General features: G+C 38.3%; 1 protein-coding gene across 1 annotated transcript in view; it reads right to left on the reverse strand.

Annotated features, from left to right (window-relative positions):
- Positions 1 to 21,245, reverse strand: part of LOC146462787 (uncharacterized) — a 225,045-nt gene extending 203,800 nt beyond the window's left edge. Inside the window, exons 1-8 of the mRNA XM_085085071.1 lie at positions 20,870 to 21,245; positions 20,510 to 20,576; positions 18,384 to 18,503; positions 16,937 to 17,093; positions 13,551 to 13,744; positions 6,300 to 6,527; positions 4,674 to 4,794; positions 2,289 to 2,360 (exon numbers count right to left, since the gene is read on the reverse strand). Coding sequence (XP_084941197.1) covers positions 2,289 to 2,360; positions 4,674 to 4,794; positions 6,300 to 6,527; positions 13,551 to 13,744; positions 16,937 to 17,093; positions 18,384 to 18,462 — 851 coding nt within the window. The 5' untranslated portion in view covers positions 18,463 to 18,503; positions 20,510 to 20,576; positions 20,870 to 21,245. The remainder of the gene's footprint in view (positions 1 to 2,288; positions 2,361 to 4,673; positions 4,795 to 6,299; positions 6,528 to 13,550; positions 13,745 to 16,936; positions 17,094 to 18,383; positions 18,504 to 20,509; positions 20,577 to 20,869) is intronic.
- Positions 21,246 to 21,778: the final 533 nt, after the last annotated feature.

Genomic DNA, 21,778 nt, shown 5'->3' on the forward strand with positions numbered 1-21,778 from the left:
AGTCTGTGACGTACATTCAGGAACTCTCGAGTCTATGCACTCACTTGACCTTCAGTAAAGTACATTCGCGCCAGAAAGAAAATCGTCAGATTCACCGGTAGGAAAGAAAAAATTAGCTCCAAATAAGTATATCACATGGCAGAAAACTTATCTGACACGGAAAGTGAGCAAACCGCTGAAGAAAGCAGCTAGGACGAATTTGAAAGCGTCGAAGTCGAGGCGATAGATGGCGTCCACGAAACAAGTAATACGTGTGAAGATGATGATACACTCAAACCGTACGCGGACGAGCCGATAGCAGACGAAGAATGGCTAAAAAGATATCGCAAGGAACAAGAGGAGAAGCGACGACTCGAGGAAGATTTAACGAAACGCTTGGAGAATAGAGTGCGTGTTAGTGGATGGTAAAGTTCTCACCTTGCAATTTGAGTACGCGCTCTTCATTATCATCTGTCAAAATTAAACTATGGCCAAGTACTCACATACATTCGAACGAATTATTTTCCATGTAGGTTTACTTGTGGTAACTGTAGCCGTGATCTGCTGGCAAATATCAGCGAGTGCTACTGCTGCAAGGAACTCGAAGGCAATTGGGAAGCCGGCGCTGACTAGCGACATTGTTCTCGCGGAACTACAGGAAGGACACGCGTTGAACTGTGATAATAATAGCTTGTCTCGTTCTCTGAAATTTCGGCCAAACATTTAATTGTAGGATGGAATTTGTTAGCTTGTTCATAAAGTTTACGAAATCCATTGTATCTTTTAGGCGCATACGTCTTGCGAAATGTTCGAAGTCTAACAAGAGTTGGCGTCTGATGTAAATATATATTCGCGTCTGTCACCGGTGTCGGGACAAATTTGAGCCCTTTAGAAATATTAAACGCTAACGGGCTGTCGCTAAGTTGTTGGTTTGAAAAATTCTTTATGAATCATATTTTCTCGTGCTTTTCTCTTTGTGTCTTAATCCGTTTTTTAGCCAATTTTTTTCTGCGCTCTTTGCGCCTGTTATTTGTTTTGTGCCCTTTTTCTATTTTGAACCCCCGTTGTGGTGGTTAGGTTTTCAGAGATATTAAACGCTGTTGTTATACTTTTCAACATTTTTATTGTTTGCAGAATTCTGCAACACATGTGTGTACAATATTTGTTTGAGCTCACTGAATTCTTGCTGCAGTTTATCTACCTTATCTACATCGTGGTTTACAATGTTTTCTGTGTTCGCCGAGGGCGAATGTTCTCGCATCGATCTATTTACATAAGTGGTTGCATTTGAGCTAGTATTTTTTGAGAGCTTGGTCTCAACGAAACTTGCGGATCTCACGATCTATGAGAATATATACCAAAACAATTACGCCACATTTTATAAAACTTGCGACTGAGTTAACAGTGAGGTCAAACTATAAACCTCAGAAGGTCACAACGCTTAGAATGTCACAAGCGGGTGTGAATATTCAGTATCGAAAGCGGCTTACCATTCGCTTTTCCCTGCTCCTCTTCGAAGGTGGCTCTTGGTCTTCGTCTTCCTTTCGCTTAGCATGTTTTGAAGGATAAACACAAACGCCGATGTAATCCTACTTCTGTTCACGTTTTAAGTTTAAAGCTGAATTCATCAGCCTTGTGAAATCCTCGTCATTGAAGTGCATTCCAGGCGCGCGTCCACATCTTCCTACGCTCCAGCATAAAATCGATCTATGTCTTTCGCCTCCTCAGTCTTTGCGGGCATGTGGTGCCAAAGAAAGGAATCCTGTGCATGCTTATTCCATTCGCTTCGTCTTTGATGTTTCCACATCTCGCTGCAACACATCTTTCCGGCATTTTCGAGAAACATGCAGAAATACCGCGACTTGTTTTCACTGAGATCCAGAGAAAGGCTGAAGTCACGTGTTCCTGAATCTACGTCACAGCTCTTGCTAAACCGAGAGGAGACTAATGCGAATGGTGGTCCAAAATGGCGGCAAATTTGAACGTCTTATAAAATTCATAAAAAATTCGCGTTTTACGCGAATCGAAAAATTTTTTCACTGAAGTTCTTAGGGTGATGTTAAGATTCAGATAAGAAAATAAAAAAAATTCCGATATGGGCACTTTAATGGTGCCTCCCTCCCCATCCACGATAAATCACAATTTCGGGCCTGATCAATTTTCATATAATATACTCGATCGAAAGGTAGTATTGTTTCAGTTAGAGAAACATGCAACTGGACCAAAGATTTTTAATAATCCTTGATGACTCAGACTATGATAGAAATATTTAAGCATATCTTGAACAAACAAGCCTCCGGCATTCTTACAGGACTCTCAGTTCGGTGATATTACTGAAAACACCCGCCGGCAACTGTTCTAAGGTGTTATTGGACAAGTCCCTGAAAAGAAAATAAAGAAAATGTTATTTTTTAACCTAATGATCAGAGTAATTAAATAATTGCTGGAGAATTTTAAACTTACGTGGTTTCAGTAATCGGCCATTCGTATAATGTTGTAGTCAAATCACAATTCAAATTGTTAAGATCTTCAAAGGCGTACAAAATTGTGTCCAGTCCATAGACATTTGCTCTGCAAACGTAAGTCTTTAAAGAAAGTCGTCTTCCTTCAGTTCTCTGACCATCCTTTAGATATTTTATTTCCTTGGATTAATTCTGGTTAATTGTTTTGATTTTGTAAGTTTTCAACGTCTTATCATTATTATCTCTTCTTAGTTTTCAGCTCTGCTAAAAATGCCGCGATATGTTTAATTTATAAAGTGGAGGCAAGTCAAGCTGACATAACTATTTTTTATGATTTTTGGAACATTTTTAAAGAAGAAATGGTTAAGAGAAGTTTACGAAATTTGGAAACACTGACAAAGGTTTAGATTTCAGAATGATTAAAATAAATATTAAGGTTAACAAATAACAGATGGGCATCAGGGGCCCGTTTCTCGAAAGTCCCGGTAACTTATCGGGTTCGATAAGTATATTTTTAAATGTTTTTGCGCCGATTTCACAGTGATTACAGACATGATACTTGGCCAATGTTTTCATAGAATTATAAGGTTTTAAAATTTAGTATTCAAAGCTAACAAAAATGGACTTCTGCTAAGAAACATTTATCATCAAAGACACTTATCGGGCCCGATAAGTTACAGGGACTTTTGAGAAACGGGCCCCAGGACAGTCTGCTGACACCCCGTAGTCCCATCACGTGATAGCGGACTGTCGAATTTTTATCCCTCTTTTATTTATTTCTTAAATCCCACCCTGTTGCATAAAATGCAATCACGGTCTGTAATATGACATTGATTATTTAATACTATGTTCTTGTTTTAGACGATACCCAGAAGAAAATAGGAGTTATCAATATGTGAAGGCAATATCCTAAGTGAGCCGATATCTGCCATTTAAGTGTACTCTACCAGTTAAGATTTATTTGACAGTAATTTTATCCCCTCCTACTCCCAGGTATTATGAATAACTCATATTATGGGAGAATGGTCCTAGTGATAACATGTTTGCATCAAGAACACTGTAATGCTTTCAATAGTCAGCACAGCCCTCTTATCCCACGTTGTGTTTCTAGGCTGATGCCTGTATAATTGCTGGTTTTCATATGACGTCATAAAAACTGAAATTCATAACTAAACACGATTTTGGGTTTTTGTCTCCATCACATAAAAGAAAAAATAAATTTCCATCGGCTTGCTTGTTTTCGGCGGGATAGCATTCTTTGTTTTGAAAATAGAGCAGTTTGAATTTTAGATTTTTGCCCAGTGCGTGACAGAAGGATTGCTGCTCTAAACATGTCACGTACATGAAAACATCGATTTGCCTCGGGTTTTTTTGTTAGGTCTGATCAGCTAACATGTAATAGAAGCGTTAATGTCAATGTGTGAAAGTTCAGCAGAGAGAAGAAAGGATTTGAAATAGCAAAGGTAAACTCCAGATGTTTTTGCTGGTTTCCGGCCGCCATGTTGGTGCCCCTCAGACTTGGCACCAACATGGCGTCCCATACTAAACTCTAATTTTCCGTGGTACATTTTCTCGAATAGCTCGATTATGAGACATCGCACAGCCCTGTGCCTTTAATACGTTGCTTATGGATCACTCTTCTACAACATATCATGCGTGACGCCGATGTGTGAGGTGAAAATCCCCATCCTGAGGCTAAGCTCCCCCCCCCACCCCACCCTCACTTCCCTTGAACCACCCTAAACTAGATAAAATTACCACAAGTTTACCCTGTTTAAGAGCAGAGTAATTGTCTTTTTTACTACTGCATGTATAACTCGTTTTGTGTTTTTATAGCTTTGTTAGCTTTTTTGGGGGCTGTATTAATATTTCCGCGTGATCTCGTTGTAAAAAGATTCAAAGCAACAAAGTTTTCATTGACGGCGAGGCTAATCTCCTTTTAATACGTCAAACTACCTTAAAAACAAATTTCTTCTAAATTGAAATAAATCCAGCTTTTCACACAAAGAAAAAAACTTCTCTCTCAAAAGAATTAAACTTGCTGTGTGTCGGGAAAATGAACTGTTTTACACTGCATTACTTGTTCAAGTAAAGGACACTCAACATAGTCACTTTTGTAAAACATTACACTTGAATAGCCTTTTTGTGCTTTTTTATTCTTGTTATCGATTCTAGGTACAATATCATCAATTGTGTGCTTTTTCTTTAATTTAGTGCAGGGGTAGTACTTACAGTTCACGGGTATTCACCGGCAAAGGCCCTGGGACAGACGTCAGTTGCTTTCCTGCACATGAGATATTTGCCAAGGATGGATAGTACCGGTGGGGAGTACAGACACATGGCTTTGGACATACTGACGAGAGATATCAAAACACAATGAAATAAACGTTTTTCTACAGACGAAGTGGAAAGTATTGTGCAAACACTTGTTCGTTACTGCCCTACGGAACAAACCCAGAGAGGTTTGTTTTATCCTTACGAGGTGAATTTTTTTCACGCAATCCTAAAAAAACAAGCAAATTTACCAGTTATCCCCCAACCATAAATTTGCTACCACAACGTATCAAGCGTTTATTCCAAACGGTGAGTTTTATTATGAGAGAAAAAGACAAACTTAACATACACGATAGGAAGTGGACCCCACTTCCTGCCCTTATTGTCCGTAGATCTCTTTGTATCCTCTGCGTTTTATCGTTCTCCTTAATCTTAAGCCCTAAATCTATCAATATTTTGTACCTTGTTCTACTTAAATACTTAATTGCATTGTAGTGCTTTGTAAGTTCGTGATATGCCAATCTTGTTTCTTTACGTTTGTGTTAGTAAGTGATAAGGTGCTGAAATAAGTGTATAAAAGTAGTAAATAAAAAAATTTACAATAAAAACCTCTTAGCAGAGCATGACATCACTGACCATTTCGTAGGCAAATGAGGTGAGGAGGGGAGGAGGGGGTGAAGGTTATTTTACACTGTAATATCGCTACCAAACCGTATGTGACTTTTCCAAAAATTCACTATCGCAATTTAATTGTTTAGGTGACATGGCGTCTCCACAGAAACAAAGTTTTTGGAAATATCTTTACACTATTTTGAATAGCATTTCAGCACTCTGCTTTTAGCCACCACATCAAAATCAGAGAAAGTGAGAAAACCTGGGTGGGAGAATGACTTTATCTTCGCTATTGTTGAAATTCGTGTAAAACATACAAAATAAAATATATGAAAAAAAAATACAAAAAATTATCATAAAATTGTAGCTCTTTTTAGGAAATGTTCGACAACACTCGCAAAACACGAGTAAGAAACCCATACGCCTTCCAGTACACACTAATAGTCTTATAGTTGAAAAGCAAATGACCCAAAGCAAATCTTCATGAAGTTAGTGTGTGGTACATTGTTATCCTACATTTGTGTTATGGCTTGCAGGTGACTAACACAATGACTAAAAACAAATTTTCGTCAGCTGAGTGTGGAGTACATTGAAACCTACATTTGTGTTATGGCTCGCAGATGAGTAACACAATATAATAACTAAAAACAAATATTCAATATACTACAATGAAATGCACTGTACTGCAACTTCCGTCTGAAATTAGGGAGTCTCGCAACGGGATTTTATCGACAGATTCCGGAGTTAGAATCACCTTATGCAACATTAGAATACAGTAGCAAAAGCAAGAAGAAGGAAAAGAAAGCACTGTTTAATTGCTTTATGTGAATGGATAGGAAATAGGATTTCAACCGGAAACGTAAAAGATCACATTTAAGAACGAAGGAGTAAAAGAAATAGACCACTTACAATCGATTGTTTACTTAAACTAAACACGACTAAAAGTAATTAAATTAATCTGGTTTCGCTTACCATTGACTATTGTTCTCTCGTCCGTTCCATACTTGCTAGTGGCCCGGCATGTGTAGCTTCCTTCCTCATTAACTCGTATGCTGGCTTTGTTTGTTGCTTTCACCAGTGTTGTTGAGTTCCTTATTATCGATATGCTTATTGGAGGAGTTCCTATGGCTGAACACGATAGCTTGAAGTCCGGAGCAAGTGCAACAGGTCCCGACCACGGCAATACAGCCTTTGGTGGAACTAGTTATGGAACAATTTAACTTGCTTAGTAATTAGCAATACAAAGAAAATCCACTTTCAACAAGGAAGTATAAGAATTAATTACCATGTACGTGAAATATTATTTTTGTGAGTAGATGAGTTCAAGGCGTTTTGCTATTCCAAAGCAACTTAGTAACCACAAAGATTTTTGCAAAATAAAAAGCGCCTTTCAACGCCCGGCGTCGTAATTAACACAACGATTAATGCGTCAGTCAATTCCAGCAGTGCCCATCCCCCCCCCCCCCCCCACCCCCGGGCTAACCCTCGGGCATTAGCATTTTTTTAAAAAATGGGCAAATTCCCCGGGGTGGGGACACATAAGCTATGTAAATGCCCCAGGGTGGGGATGAAGGAAGAGGGCAAATGCCCCGCCGCCGGGATCGTCGCCTTCCAACACCACTTCAATTTTTATATTAATCAGTGAATAAATTGTTCCACTTTTCAGTATTTTAATGCAACGGTAGGACTTTAAGGACAACAGGACATGTTAGTTGAGTATGATTATATTTATTTCTTTACATTTTGTTAAAAAGGTAGGGAGCTTTTGGAAAATGTAATATTATTTAATAAACTGCGCTGGGATTGCGGTGGACGTCCCTCCTGCCGAGAGCGATGATAGGCGCCTGTATTCGCAGGCTTCGTTTTTTATTTATGATGCATTGCATTTTGAGCTCGCAAGATCTGTCTTGAAGATCGCATCATATGAATTCGCAAGCCTAAAGTATTTTAAAGTGCAGTCCAGGTTGACTTTATGGCGGGCCATCGCGGTCAAAAGTGGATATCGTGATTTCTTAAAGAATTATCTTTAACCCGGGGTGGTCAATCGATAATAAAAATCGATTAATTTTTTCGAAATTCGATAAAATCGATGAAATATTTCGTTGTGAGTAATCGATAATTATCGATTTTTGAATCAGGGCTATCGATTTTATCGAAACTGAATTATCGTTCACAACTTCCCTGTTCGTAAAACGATATAAATTGCTTCATCTTTTCTACAAACTTTTAGTATTACTCAGCGTGTGTTGTATTTGAATGAAATCCGATATAGATCCCTGGTTGATTATACCACTGTTTTATTTATTTGCTGATGTAACACAATCTCACGCTCGTTGCTCTTTCACCCAGTCTTTAAAGGGAAAGATTTTCGTGATTTTTTGCGTAAAGATATAAACAAATCATCTAGACGCCCTCGGGCTCGTAATCTAATTTGATTGTTTCCGATTTCTCGATATGTGATAAACAAACTATAGTTCAAGTTGTTGCTTTTTATATTTATATGCTTACAACTAATGAGGAAATATCTAAAATTGGGAAAACATACGTTTAAAAACATCCACAAGTTTGTGTAGTCCCTGACGAACTAGCCAATCCTCAACAAACGCTTCGTCTTTGCCGATGAATTCCTCCATGGCACTTTCGAAAACACGTCTGTCAAATGCCCGGGGGTCGCCCCGGGGTAGGCAAATGCCCAGCCCCCGGGCCGCGATAAAATTACGAATGCCCCGCCACCGGGATTGACAACGCGAGCAATTGCCCCGGGGGGGGGGGGGGGGGCGGATGGGCACCGCTGGAATTGACTAATGCATAACTAAAGATTGGAATATCTTTGAACGCTTGAGCAATAACGCTTCCCATTGGTCAGTCAGCAGGGGTGATCCACGTACTGTCACTGTCTTAACTCCACTTTCTGCTCTTGCTGGACATGCTGACTCAAACAAAGTTTGAGTATCCTACATGTACATTACAACTGAGAGTGGAAAACTTTCTTCTGTCCCCCAGTCTTAATTGTAATGTAAGTGCAGGTCTTTTCAAGAGCACAGTTCATTCCTTCCCGTTAATTCAATAAGCAAAACCGAAGCAATGCTACCCTGCGAGCAGAGTCTCCTTCGATCTTCCTAGATAGGAAGATCGAAGGAGACTCTGCTCGCAGGGTAAAGCAATGCATAGAGTCTTCTACTTTAAGAAGGTTACAATATTACAATCATCGCCACCATATGAAGTGGTCTCTTATAACTAAACAGATTTAAATGCAATTAAACATACCGGAGTGATATGTGCTGAGGAAGATGAAACTTTTATGCTAGGGGAACGTACACGAAGCAGAGCAACGTCATAACATGTTGATTGGGCTTCATTTGGCCGTGAAGCAAAAGCACGAGTTTAGCGGGGAACTCACAAATATCATCGTGAAGTAATCACGTGCAGGAAACGCAACAATAACGTGAAATTTCCCCTTCTCCATAAAATAAATCAATAAATGAATATGTTAAATTCATACACATAGGTTATGAAGGTTGAGCCTCAAATAATGAAGCATTGATCATGAGGAGTGAATCTAATGCTCCTCAAAATAAAAAAAAAATGATATGGCTTGCAGGTGAGTAACACAATGACTAAAAACAAATTTTCATCAGCTAAGTGTGAAGTACATTGAAAGCCTACATTTGTGTTGTGGCTCGCACGTGAGTAAAAAAAATGATAAAGGAAAATAAAGGATTTGTCCTTAAAAATAACTTATGCTGTCTTATGTGCCAGAGTCATCAGGCCTTTTAATAAAGACTAAAGTCCTCAATTTTCTTTAGTTTGTGGATAATCTTGTTGTTCAGGCTGCACTAGAGGTCATTGAGCTGGAGTTGGTTTAGTGCTCTTGTGGTTTTGGTTCAGGGATGGGCACAGGCTGAGTGGTGTGATTTTCAGCTTGAGGTGGGCTCTGATGCTGATGGCTGTTCCGTTTGGTGAACAGTGGAGTGTGGTCTGGAATAACTGGTGCTTCTCACAGACTGGGCTGTGTGGGTTGGTGGCAGTGTTTGCTTCCGAAGGATATTCTGAGGAGTTGTTGCTGGACGTAGCTGCGTACGGTTTGGGTTAAGGATGTGACTGCCAGTGTGTATGGTGTAGGAACGTGGGGATGAATTGTTAATAATCTGACCATAGATCAAGGGCTCTCCATTTCGGGATAGGGGAGATTTTTTAAAAGTATGTGAACCAAGTAATAGTGGGCAGAGGAAGTTGTACATGCAAGTCATATTTTGATATTAGAAATTTTTTGCCTCATTGCGATAGGTTCTGAGAGGATACGGTGGTCAGGTCTGCAGAGACAGGTTTGAGTAGGTCGTATGAGAGCGGAAGCAGGGAACGAGTGCGTCTTCCCATGAGTCGTTGCAATGGGGAGTGACCACGGGGTTGTGTGTTGTGTGTGTTGAGAAGGGCCATATAAAGATCATCAGGTTTGTTAAGGACGGTTTTGGCTCTGTTTACGGCTACCTGGACTTCGCCATTGCTGCAAGGCCAGTACGATGAAGTGGTGATGTGTTCAAATCCATATACAGGGGCAAAGTTCTTGTATTCGGTGGAGGGAGGGGGGGGGGGGGGCATGTCAGCTATAGCTTGAATGCGGTATCCCTCAAGTGAGCAGAGCAATCGAGTTTCCCAGTGGTGATAGTGTTCTCGGTTGGCTCGACCGGCCTGGACACCGAGGACTGTTTTGTCTTGTTTTTGCATATCTCAAGTTAATTATCTTTTCTTGTCTTTCCATAGGAAGATTGTGAGCGGTGGTTTGTGTCGGAACACTAGTCATCCGGTATCTTGGACGATGTAAGAACGGTAAGCTGGGTCTCAACACAGTTCTAACACCATGTTCTCTACGTAAACGTATGTTGATTGGGCTTTAATTGGCCCAGAAACAAAGTACGAGTTCGTCCCAGAACTTACAAATACAAATCGTGCCGTAAGAACGTGCAAGTAACGCAAAAATAACGTAACGAGACTATCACAGACACAACAACCACACGTGTGTTACGCCGCAAAATTTAATACTGACGCAAAATGTAACAAGAATCGCTGCAAAATGTAATAACATCGACGCAAAATGTGTGAACTTTTCAACGCAAAATGTAATAACTTAGGAATGACGTGAATGGTATTGCCGAGGGTTTCGTTGCTATCCATATTATCGAGGTGTCCGTAATAACGAAGTGTCCGCAAGGCGTATGCGGAAACGAAACAATTACACCCATCCAATATCTTCAAAGTATAAAGGAACGCAACAATAACCTTTATTCATTAACACTCTAGCATTCTCTTATAAAATACTTCAAACAAACTCAAGTCCAGTTAACTCACAAGATATTCTTGCTCATGAACTCTTGGGCGGAAGACTACGAAGGGTGTTTCATACTGATATAACGTAACTACAGTCAAACATCTTTATTAAGGACATCAAGGGGACAAGAATTAAGTGTCCGTATTATAGAGGTGTCCGTTTCAGGGAAGTAGGCTTTATATCAATTTTGGTCTCTCAGGGACCAAGTGAACTGTCCGTAATGAAGAAGTGTCCGTAAGGAGAGGCTCCACTGTACCCGATTTCGATCAACAGAGTTTTTAAACTGAGTCCCTTTATTCCTATTATGCATTTTTTTTTTATCCAAGAGTGATTGGTTTGAATACGCGTGTCGCCAAAAAAATCACATTTTCAACAAGCGCCACAATAAGAAGATACGGTAAGAGAACATCAGTCCCCCGATCTGAAACTGTACACCTGTTATTCAATTTATGCATGGGTGAATGTACAGTGAGTCATGATACTGATTTCGAAATACCATTCACCTCATTCGTGACGTATCACATTTTGTATTATAACATTATGCGTCAGAAAATTGGTTGCTACATTTTGCGTTGAATACTTTATTACATTTTGCGTTAGTATTACAATTTGCGGCGTAGCACACGTGCCACCGTTTGATTTTTACGTTTTGAGATTCTATTGGAAATCGCTCAACGTTAACATACGCCGTAAAACACTTGTGCGAAAAGTATTTTGCAGCCAGTTTACAGCGTTTCTTTCCATCACTTATTTTTTTGTGTGCTCAAGTCGCGTTGTATTTAACAAACAAAGAGGCCCCGACTGTGCTCTGTTCTGTTGTAAAGCATGACATGGAGAGAGAAACTGGCAACAGAGCTTAAAGAATGTACATTTCAAAGCTTAACCAACAGTGTGATGTTTTTTTTTTTTTATTATTTCGAGTTCTCAAACGCGACTGGAGTGAACTACACCCGGCAAATATCTGGTACGAAAAACCGTCCTCTTGGCGTCAATACGCTTGGAAAAACGAAGAGAGAAATAAGTACAAAGGCCATGCTTTCCAAGGTCTACACAAAGCACTGTGTTAGAGCCACGCTTATAGTAACTCATTTGCCACATTTCGGGCCACAAAAATCTGAACACTCTACAGCACTATAATTCTCGCCCTTAGTCTAGCCAGCTCAGAAAATGCAGCGATGTTTTGTCATCAGCTTTATGCCACTCAGCAAAACAACACTTTCAACCTGTCCGTGGGATTCTCATTTTGGAGAAATGTCAGCTACAGCCAGCCGTTCAACAACCTCCACGATCACACGCAACTGACGAAATTCTCGGTGGCATGTTCAGCAGCTGTAATATCCACTCGCCCTATAAAGGTGAATATGCCTCCAAGCAGAAAGGAGAGAAGTGGTTCAAATTTCTCAACCTTTTTCTTTTGTTAAAGCAAGTTTTGAGATGGAACGAGTAGCGTTTTATTTTCCTTCAGGTTAATTGAGCCAATAGAAAAAAGGCTTGTTGATGTAATGAGAGAATCGATGTTGATTGATTAAAATTTGTACACAACCAAGACTTTTAACAAAAACAATAACAATTGCATTGTTGAGTTATATAAGTAGTATAAACCCCTGTTTTCAAATCAACACTATTTTATTTCACTCGATTTAGATACCAGACAAAGTTTCTGAATCCCCAGTGTTCAAACCATTCACTCTGCTAATGTAGTCTGTTTACATAAGTTTGGATTAGGTATACACAGAAGGAGGAAAGAGGGCCACATAGGAGACAATTGCGACTATAAACTCGAGGACGGAGAAAAAATTCGGCTGCAAAGAGCGGCTTCTTGATCACACTCTCACTTCGGCTCCTTTTCATATTCTAACTTTCCTTATTGTTCAAGGGGGCACATTTACTACTTTCCGTTTCATGTTTTTACCTCGTTGCAACACAGCTATATGTTGTTATCCAGCACATTCCCTTGCGGGTATGGCCGTGCGTCGCTTGAATGTTTGTAATAACTCAATTTATTTATGAAATTAGAGTGTGAATGGAGGTTGCTGATTGTTATTAGCTGAACAAATTCCCTTATCTAAATAAAGGTACTTAAGCAATAATCAGAAATAAAACTTTTCAGAATCAAGTATTCACGGGACACGAAATGTTTGCAGTGTAAAACAAGGGAGATAAGGAAACGTCAGAGCCCCCATAAACTGCAGCTGTTGTTAAAAGTGGAAGACATGTACTTTGTCATTTTGTTGTGCAGTAAACCAAATTTTTGTTTACTGTAGTGAATACAGGCACTGTGTTTACTCCTCTCCCGCCCTCTAGTCCCCAACCTCCATGTTGGCGTCATTCCAACTGGTAAAGTAACCTTTTAAAAACGGACAGTTGGCATTTGTTCAGTTTGTTTTTCTCTTATGGAAGGTTATAGTAATACAAGATGAGGCAGTGTAGGTCAACAAAGATTTACAGGCTCCTTGGTATTTAATTGATCTATTTTATTGACCACGTATGCAAAATTTTTTAAAAACCATACCTATTGTTGTGGAATTTAATCCCCTGCCCTGGATACCGAAAAGTATTCGGAATCCTTTCTTTTCGACACCAGAGTGTGAGTGGAATGTTATGACTGCATAGTCTCCAGGGCCTAGTTGTTCAAATCCCGACTTAGCTAATCCGGGGTAAACGTAGACTTTGATTCAAGTTTTACTAATCAATAAAGATTCTTCAAAAATAATTTTTGTCCCGCAGTTTTGATTTAGACTTTTCTTTACCATTAGATTAAAATTAGCCTTAAAAAAAAAAAGAAAACAAGTTCTAACGAGCGAGATGTAAAAGTCGATAATTTTTAATCGTGGATTAGCGTTAATCGTCTTTCGAACAACCCGGCCCTGATATGTAAAGTTGATTGAAAACAATACCTATTGTTGTCGAATTTGATCCGCTCTCTTTGATGTGGAACAGTATCCGAAATCCTTTCCTTTCTTCAGAAACGTCTGAGTGGAATGTTATGACTGCATAGTCTCCAGTCACTTCAACCTTCTTCCCATTCTTCTTACCACAGTACTTACCAAGCGACAAGTTTGTATTATTAGTAATCTTCAAATAGTCATACCTGCAAAGAAACATATTTGTGCTTTGTTTGAGGAATTACACTGTAACAGGCTTAGTTGTTGAATTTAATGGATTCCTGAAAATGTTGCAGCGTTTCAGCTTGAAACTCAGTTCATTGATTGAACAGTTTTGCCGTATTTTCTCGCTAGTTTAAGTCCCCACTGCTTTGAAAGAAACGTTTGGGAAAGTAAACTATCCGAGGCGTTCAGACTGATATCCTAAACCGACTTCGAAGCAACAACTGCAAAAATTCCGCACTAATCACGTAATTTCTACCCAAACCCGGGAAGATATTCTGATTAGTTGGAACAAAAAAAAAAACACTTTTCCTAGCGGTGGGTGTGGGTCACGAGCGAATATTGTTTTCAAGATTCAAATCGTCTACTTTATGCCAGTAGGAACTACTTGAAGTTCTACACAGCAGTCGCGTCGATTAAGAAAATTACCACGCATTATTTTTTTTTAACCAAACTATATACATGTGTCAAATAGCTAACAACAAGGCAAAAGTTGAAACAACATCACTGTCTTTCCTCGAGTTGTGTGTGGGCCATGAGCGAATATTATTTTCAAGATTCAAATCTTCTTCCATTTTTCTGTCAAATAGGAACTACTTGAAAGAAGTTTCACAGTCGATTTGCAGCGATTTAAAAGTTCACCACTATTTTTTTAAACCGATGGCATATCGAACAGCTAAAGAGAAGATAAAAAATTAGCAGATATCTGAGGCTTAAATTGCATCTTGGTTAATCTGATATCAAATAAAATAAAACGCTGTAATAAAGGATTGCCTTTATAGTTTGATGAAAGGAAATAAAAACCCTGGTTAATAAAGGCACATGTTCATGAAAAAATACAGTTTTACTGTCATGAGCATCAAACGTTTCCTAATTGTTGCAAATTCCTAAGGAAATAAGTGTTCTAAGTATGTTGTGGGTAGGCTCCTTTAATTGAGAGCCACGATTTGACTTGAACACACATGAAAAAAATAAAGTCAGGTATGCTAAAAATGTCTAATATCACACGGCAATTGGTTTTTGTATTTGCACACTAATGATGTAAACAAAAGCGACTTGAAGTAGATCGACACTCTGTTGAGTCGATACTCCTTGACCAGAGTACCCCCTTTATCATGGGTTTTCGTTTTCAGTTGGAGCATAAAATTTAACTCAGGCGGAAATATGTGAGTAGCCCTTAGGATTGGGGTACTCCCCGGTGATGCAAGCTAAGTTCTATATTAAAGGGTAAATGGTTAGTCTCAAACGGGTCCTAAATCTACCAATTTGGTCCGAGGTAACGGTATACTTGAGTGTTTTTGTCTAAAAGTGGGTACGGTTTTAAGGAATCCCTAAGACGGTATGGAACTGTAGGTCTCTTATCTTCAACGAAAAAGAGAGCAAGTGAAGTAACAAGGTCATGGAACGCCAATCTCTTCATTAGCCTTCTTCTGATTGGCTTTATACAAAATCGTACCTGCTGAAATTTTACGTGTTATATATCTTTAGCCTATGCTAGAGAAATTAAACAACTTTTTTATTTAATCACGCTCAGCTCTAATGACTAAATTAATATGGAGTCGACATATATTGATATGAACTAATTATGTAAGTTCAGCGCTCACCGCCGTACCTGTCGTGGTTATTAAGTAATTGTTATCTCAAAGTTCCAGCTTCGTATTTTAATCGTGCCATTAGGCTGAGGAATACTATATGTAACTTAGCCATCCCTTGTAGTTTTTCTTGGCCTCCTTAAAGTCTGTTTGGTTCAATAAAGACATGTCTCTTTTAAATTTAGTCTTTGGTGCCGATATGGTTTGCTTTTGGTCCTTTGCCCGTGACTGTCTACGCAACAGTTTTATATTTGTATTAATCTTCACCTATTTGTCGTGTAATTCTATTAGGGGGCTTAAGCAACGACTGCGGCAACGCCAGCGAAAACTTCACTTGAAAATATAACTTTTATTTCATTTGTGCTAATTCACGATTATTTGACCTCGTTCAACTTTTTTTCAAAAAGGGCAAACTACCCAGAAACCAAACTGATAGGAGTGGCGTTCGAGTTAAGAAAGAGAACGAGAAAATTCCCGTCGTGTGTTCACCTTCTCCACGAAACCTTGAAGCTGGTCAATCGACGTTGTTGTTTTGAAGAAGACGGCAAAGAAATGTACCACAATTTTAAACGCACGCGCAGGGCGATTGTTTTTGCTCATTAAATCTGTTGTTTTGCGGCGTTGTCGTTGTCCTCGCCGCCGCTGTTGGTTAAGTTCCCTAATACGTTTCCGGGTGGGCTCCTCACATCGGATCTCATGTTTCATTCGCACCCTTACCCTTTTGGGTTCTCTTTTATATCTACCCTAATTAAGTTGTGTAACAATCCCCTCTCACAAGAACTGCGAGAGTATTGACACTTGGACTTAGAAGGTGCATGGTACGTCTAGGGATGTTTCCTTCGCGGTGTTTATTGCTTCATGGCCATCTTGGATCGGTAATACTTTGGCGAAACCCAGAAATCCAGAAATACAGGATAGTAACCTTAAATTAAAACCATTAACCTTATTTAGACTGGGGATGGGGGGGGGGGGGGGGGATTCTGCCCGCGCCGAATTTGAATCTAAATACCTTTTTTAATATTAGAGCAAACACCATAAAAAGTCATTACTTTTTCAGAAATTTATCTTGGAGTATATTGACTTTGTCGTTACCACGGTAACCGATTTTCGATAGACAGTTTTTTCAGAAAATTGAAAATCCCTTTTTTAAGCGAAGAAGAATTACTTTTGACAGTGTATTTCTTAACTCATGGTAGTGTTTATTTATTGATTTTTACTTTTCGTTCAATTTTGGTGCTTTCCTGAAGTTTTCGAGAAATACAGAAATCCAAGATGGCCACCATTATGTGATAGTGACGTTATTGATATGACATCATCACTTCCAGTTTTGGAAATCAAAGGAAACTTCTTTGGACGTACTATCTATCCTCAAAGCCTCATTGTCATAGCTCTTATACTTGCAAAGTTAATAAGGGGGGGGGGGGGGGGGGGAAACGCGAAATCTTCCCCCACTCCAACCGCCCCAGAAGACAAAACAAAAAAAAAAAGGCCCGGTCTTGATAGGATTAAAGACACTGTGAGAAATTAAATTCGTTAAGAATACTGTGTAGCTAATATGATGGTAATCGTCATCCTTTTATTTACCGGCATGAACTTTCATCTTCCAAGTCAAAGTCTTCAAAGGCAACTATCAACGTTGTGCGTTCTGGAATTGGAACCCAATAGGTACAGTGCATATAGGATGGGTAGTTGATTGGATACCGAGGACTTGTTAGTGAATTGTTTACTACTGCACCGCATTCTATAAAAAAGGAAAAGAACTTAAAATCAGTACCAAACTAATATTACCAGCACATGAACAAGCAAACAAGTTTAAAAAGCACTTTAATGAAAAGAATTAATCATCACCACAAGTAATTAGGTGGTCTTGTTACGAGAGAATTGTACAAAAGTTCACCGCAGACCGCATGCATTCGATTTTGGAAATGGTATAACACAGGTTTTGGCTATGCAACAAACTCGCAACGGAGTGTGACTGCACTTAATAACAATGTCAGCGGTTTAGGATCACTGTAGTCCTCCTGACTACGCTCAACGTAAACATTGTCCTGTTAAAGGAGAGGTTCTGAATAAGGTAATTTTGTACATAATTTGAACGACGAACGATTGTGTGACACAGCTGAATATTTCCTGGCTTGTCCATAGGTTGAAGACTTGTTCAAATACCTAACTTATACCACATTCTGCTGAATCTCTTTCCACAGTAATTTTAAAGTTGACAACATTCTTGAATACTAAAACATGCCTCAGCTGAAACGTCTCCCATGATTAGGCAACTTTGCAAATGCGATGAACTCTATCACAGCGGACATCACTGTAAGACAAACAACTTTTTTATGGGGGACACCCTCCGATTTGCTGGAACCGTTTAAATTTCAGATGTCTTTCTGTAACTAAGATCCATTTCATAAGTGGAGTTCGTCCTCTGGGTGTCTATTCTGAAGAGATTTTAGATTGCTTTTTACTACGAAACGACAACTTTACAATCGACTTCTGAACGGCTCCCATATCCTGTTCTGTGCAAGGCAGAAGAAACGTTTGGCTCAATGGAGGACAAACAAGGACCCCAGTAGACTAGAACTGTGAAAATGAAGCAAATACTTTGAAACATGTTTCGACAATCTAGAATTTACTGTGCGCGATTTGTTTAATATGATAAACGAATCGCCTGCTGTGTTTCCGTTAAAAACTGATTCACTGCAGAGAGACTTTTCTCTGGGTTATCTGCTTACCAGGGTATAATTTAAAGAGATTTCGGTCATTTGACTCGAATTAAACGGTTCGCTAACAAGTGCGCTAAAGTACAGCAAAAAAGGCGTAATTTAGGCGTAATTTTACGATGGAAACGTTTTTAATGTAAACTGTCTTTTTTTAGCTTTCGATTAATAGATAAAATTGTACCAAAATCGCTACACAGGAAAATTTCTTTGTTTATATATAACTACAAAAAGCCTAAATTTCAAAATCACGGCATTTGAACAACGCCAAAGAAAGTCGACTATCAAACTAAAGAAACGTTTTGTGTGCTTACCTTTGCCAAAGGCACCATTGTTTCCATTCCACACCAGCACAGATAGTAAGAAAAACACTTTCGCGCTGCAGAAGCGCATAATTGCACAAATGCTTGATCTTTGCTATGTAACCATTATTCCTGTAGATAGAAAGGGTAACGAAGAAACATCACTTCATGATTAACCGCGTTTTTACTAACACCAGGTACATATAAACTCCTTCAGTCACTATTTTTTTTAATTATGCCAACCTCGTCTGCTTAGAGAACTACCTTCCATTATGTGACATTAAAAACAATACACGATTTACGAAACAATTTGTTGATTTGGAAGGAACAGTCATATAATAATATATTCAAATAAATAATCGACCGAATACATTTAAGTTTGAATTTCAACACATGGTATAAACTAGTGGTACAGGAATTCTTTTATGATCCAATATTAGCTGTGATCTGGTGCGCGTCATTTTGTTGAAGGAACTTTTGGGGAATTAGCTGGGTTCGCTTCAACAAAGATCCAACAGCTTTTTCAGTTGCTCTTCTTTATTACTCTGACAAGAGTTCAGCTTACTCTGCTCAACAATCACTCTCTACTAAAACTAGATGGCACCCATTTTTATACTGACTCGAAAACCATCTGCTTAACGCAAACTAAATCTTACGCAAGCCTTCTGTGATTGGCTGTAAGGAACTTATTTGCATCGGTGCCTTCGATCTATTAGTCAAGTCGAAGACATCTTTTTAGAGAAATATCACCATGAAACTTGAGTTGTCCAGTCAGTACAAGACAGGGAGACCGATATAAAAATTACAAGGTTCAGACTTATACAATAAGGTTTCACAAAGGTAATCTGAAAAACAGTAAAAGTTGTTGTTTAAAAATTGTACAAGAAGTCGATTCGTTGAAGGTGTTAGCCTTCTTCATCGAAGATGATTGGTTAAAAGTTTCCATGAGTACGTGGTAAACAAAACCTAGAACTCAAATTATATATTCAGTACGTAGCTAATAGCAGAATTTCAACAATGGATATTTATCTTCACAATCACCCTAAGACCATAGTATTTACTTTCAAAAGCACCCTAAAATAACAGATATTGTTATTTAGATATATTTATCTTTAAAATGAACATCAACTACCATGAATTCGGTAAAAGAACCCAAGAAAATCTACCAAAATTGACTAAAAATAAGAACAGTAACAATTTCCTGGAATAAACCGTCGAAAGGTCAAGTCGAGGAAAAACTTATAAAAAGTAAGGTAAACAAGGTGTTATCTTTTGTAGGAAACTTAATTGAAAATATTTTTACGATCACAAGTGCTTCCGCGGAAACATACAGCTGTTCATACCGAATTCATGACAGGAGAATTTATACATTAATCACACATTAAGAACATCTAAGTCGAACTACAAGGTATCATTTCTAGAGAGCTGCATAACGAGTCAACTGGTCTTTTTCTGATATTCCCCAAACCAAAATAAATTTGTAATAAGTCCAAACACCAAATAAAATTCCTTTAACTATTTTAACCCCAAATAATTGCGCTGTAAATATTTTTCATCATTGACAATTTTATCATCTAACAATTTTAACCCATAGAATGTCAGTAACAAGGCAGTGAAAATTAAGAATCCGTTTAAATGATTAATTTTGTAGTCGACAATGAACAACTTTATAGACCATGTAAATGACAGCAAACAGGGATTTATGTGAAACGTTTTCATCAGTATCTTTAAAAAACGTCTTTTAAAAGCTGTGGGAACCAAACTGACTAAAGTTTGCATTATGTTCAGGTAAAAGTCAAGAAACTCTAAAGTGTTTTCTCATATGTCATCACTAATGTCATTCTGATTTGCAATTCTTATAGATGTTTCTCGTATAGCATATCAAAAAATTGGTTGAGAAAGTATGAATAATTATTAGAATTGTAAGATTGTTTTGTTTTGGTTTGTTTGTTTATAGTAGATTGCGCTTAAAAACAGAATGATAAAAATGCTAAAACGTCCAATGAAGCTATCATCGATTAGAAAATTCGTGATCTTGAATTCTTCAATATTTCATAGGTTTGTATTCCTTTCTATGCAGAAATGTAGCACTCAGGGAACTCATTATGTGCAATATAACAACAGTAAATGGGACTTACCCAGGAAAGGCTAACCGGCTACATGGTGCCAGTTATGGACAGTAACACGCTTGATCGTAAAGTGTTCCTGAAACAACAAAAGTGAAATAGCGGTCTCAGATTATTTTTTCTCGAAAATATAGCATGCTCCTATTTCTTAATTTTAATTTATTGACTTTTAATGTTAATTGATAATTTCAAACTGACTCGCACAAGAAGGTTGCATGACATCAATGGGGCCTGTTAAAATCCGATCAGTATTTCATAAGTAACGTATTAGTAAAATGATTAACAGGGTAGATTAATAAGCCTGCATAATACAACTCAAAATTCTTCACCAATAAAATATTACAACAAGAACTATAAACGTAACAAACTTACGACAAGTCCAACAGTTTAGACAATTGTTTCCCTAGTAATAATGAACCCAGAAAAGATAACAATGTAAGTGAAGCAATTGCGTACCGAACTTAAAGTAGCACAACTAAATTTGCTCTGAAAGTAAAATCTGCCAAATACACGTATTTCAACTGGAAACGAAAGATTAACGAATGAGAGACAGTACAAACGTAGATATGTACGCAACTTAATCAGCTGCATGACCTCTGCTACACCGGTGCACGTGCAGTACTCGTCTACCGACTGAGCTATCATGCCAACTGGGAGCTGGACATTTTGTGAATTCGTAATACAACCATCGAAGCAATGAAAGTGCAAATAATTATATGAAATCCAAAGATTTAAACTGCGGATGAAAGAATTAATAAATTAAAGATGAAATAAGAGACCATCACAGTCATGTATGCAACTTAAACATAATGACAATATTTCAGCGCGATCATGTGCTATAAATTAAGAATTTTTGAAAACATTGGCTGGTATGCTACTATTTCAGCGCGATCATGTGCTTTAAATTAAGAATTTTTGAAAAAATTGGCTGGCATGCTACTATTTCAGCGCGATCATGTGCTTTAAATTAAGAATTTTTGAAAAAATTGGCTGGCATGCTACTATTTCAGCGCGATCATGTGCTTTAAATTAAGAATTTTTGAAAAAAATGGCTGGCATGCTACTATTTCAGCGCGATCATGTGCTTTAAATTAAGAATTTTTGAAAAAATTGGCTGGCATGCTACTATTTCAGCGCGATCATGTGCTTTAAATTAAGAATTTTTGAAAAAATTGGCTGGCATGCTACTATTTCAGCGCGATCATGTGCTTTAAATTAAGAATTTTTGAAAAAATTGGCTGGCATGCTACTATTTCAGCGCGATCATGTGCTTTAAATTAA

This window comes from Pavona decussata, unplaced genomic scaffold (assembly GCF_977016875.1).
Source record: "Pavona decussata unplaced genomic scaffold, jaPavDecu1.1 SCAFFOLD_184, whole genome shotgun sequence".
NCBI lineage: Eukaryota > Metazoa > Cnidaria > Anthozoa > Scleractinia > Agariciidae > Pavona > Pavona decussata.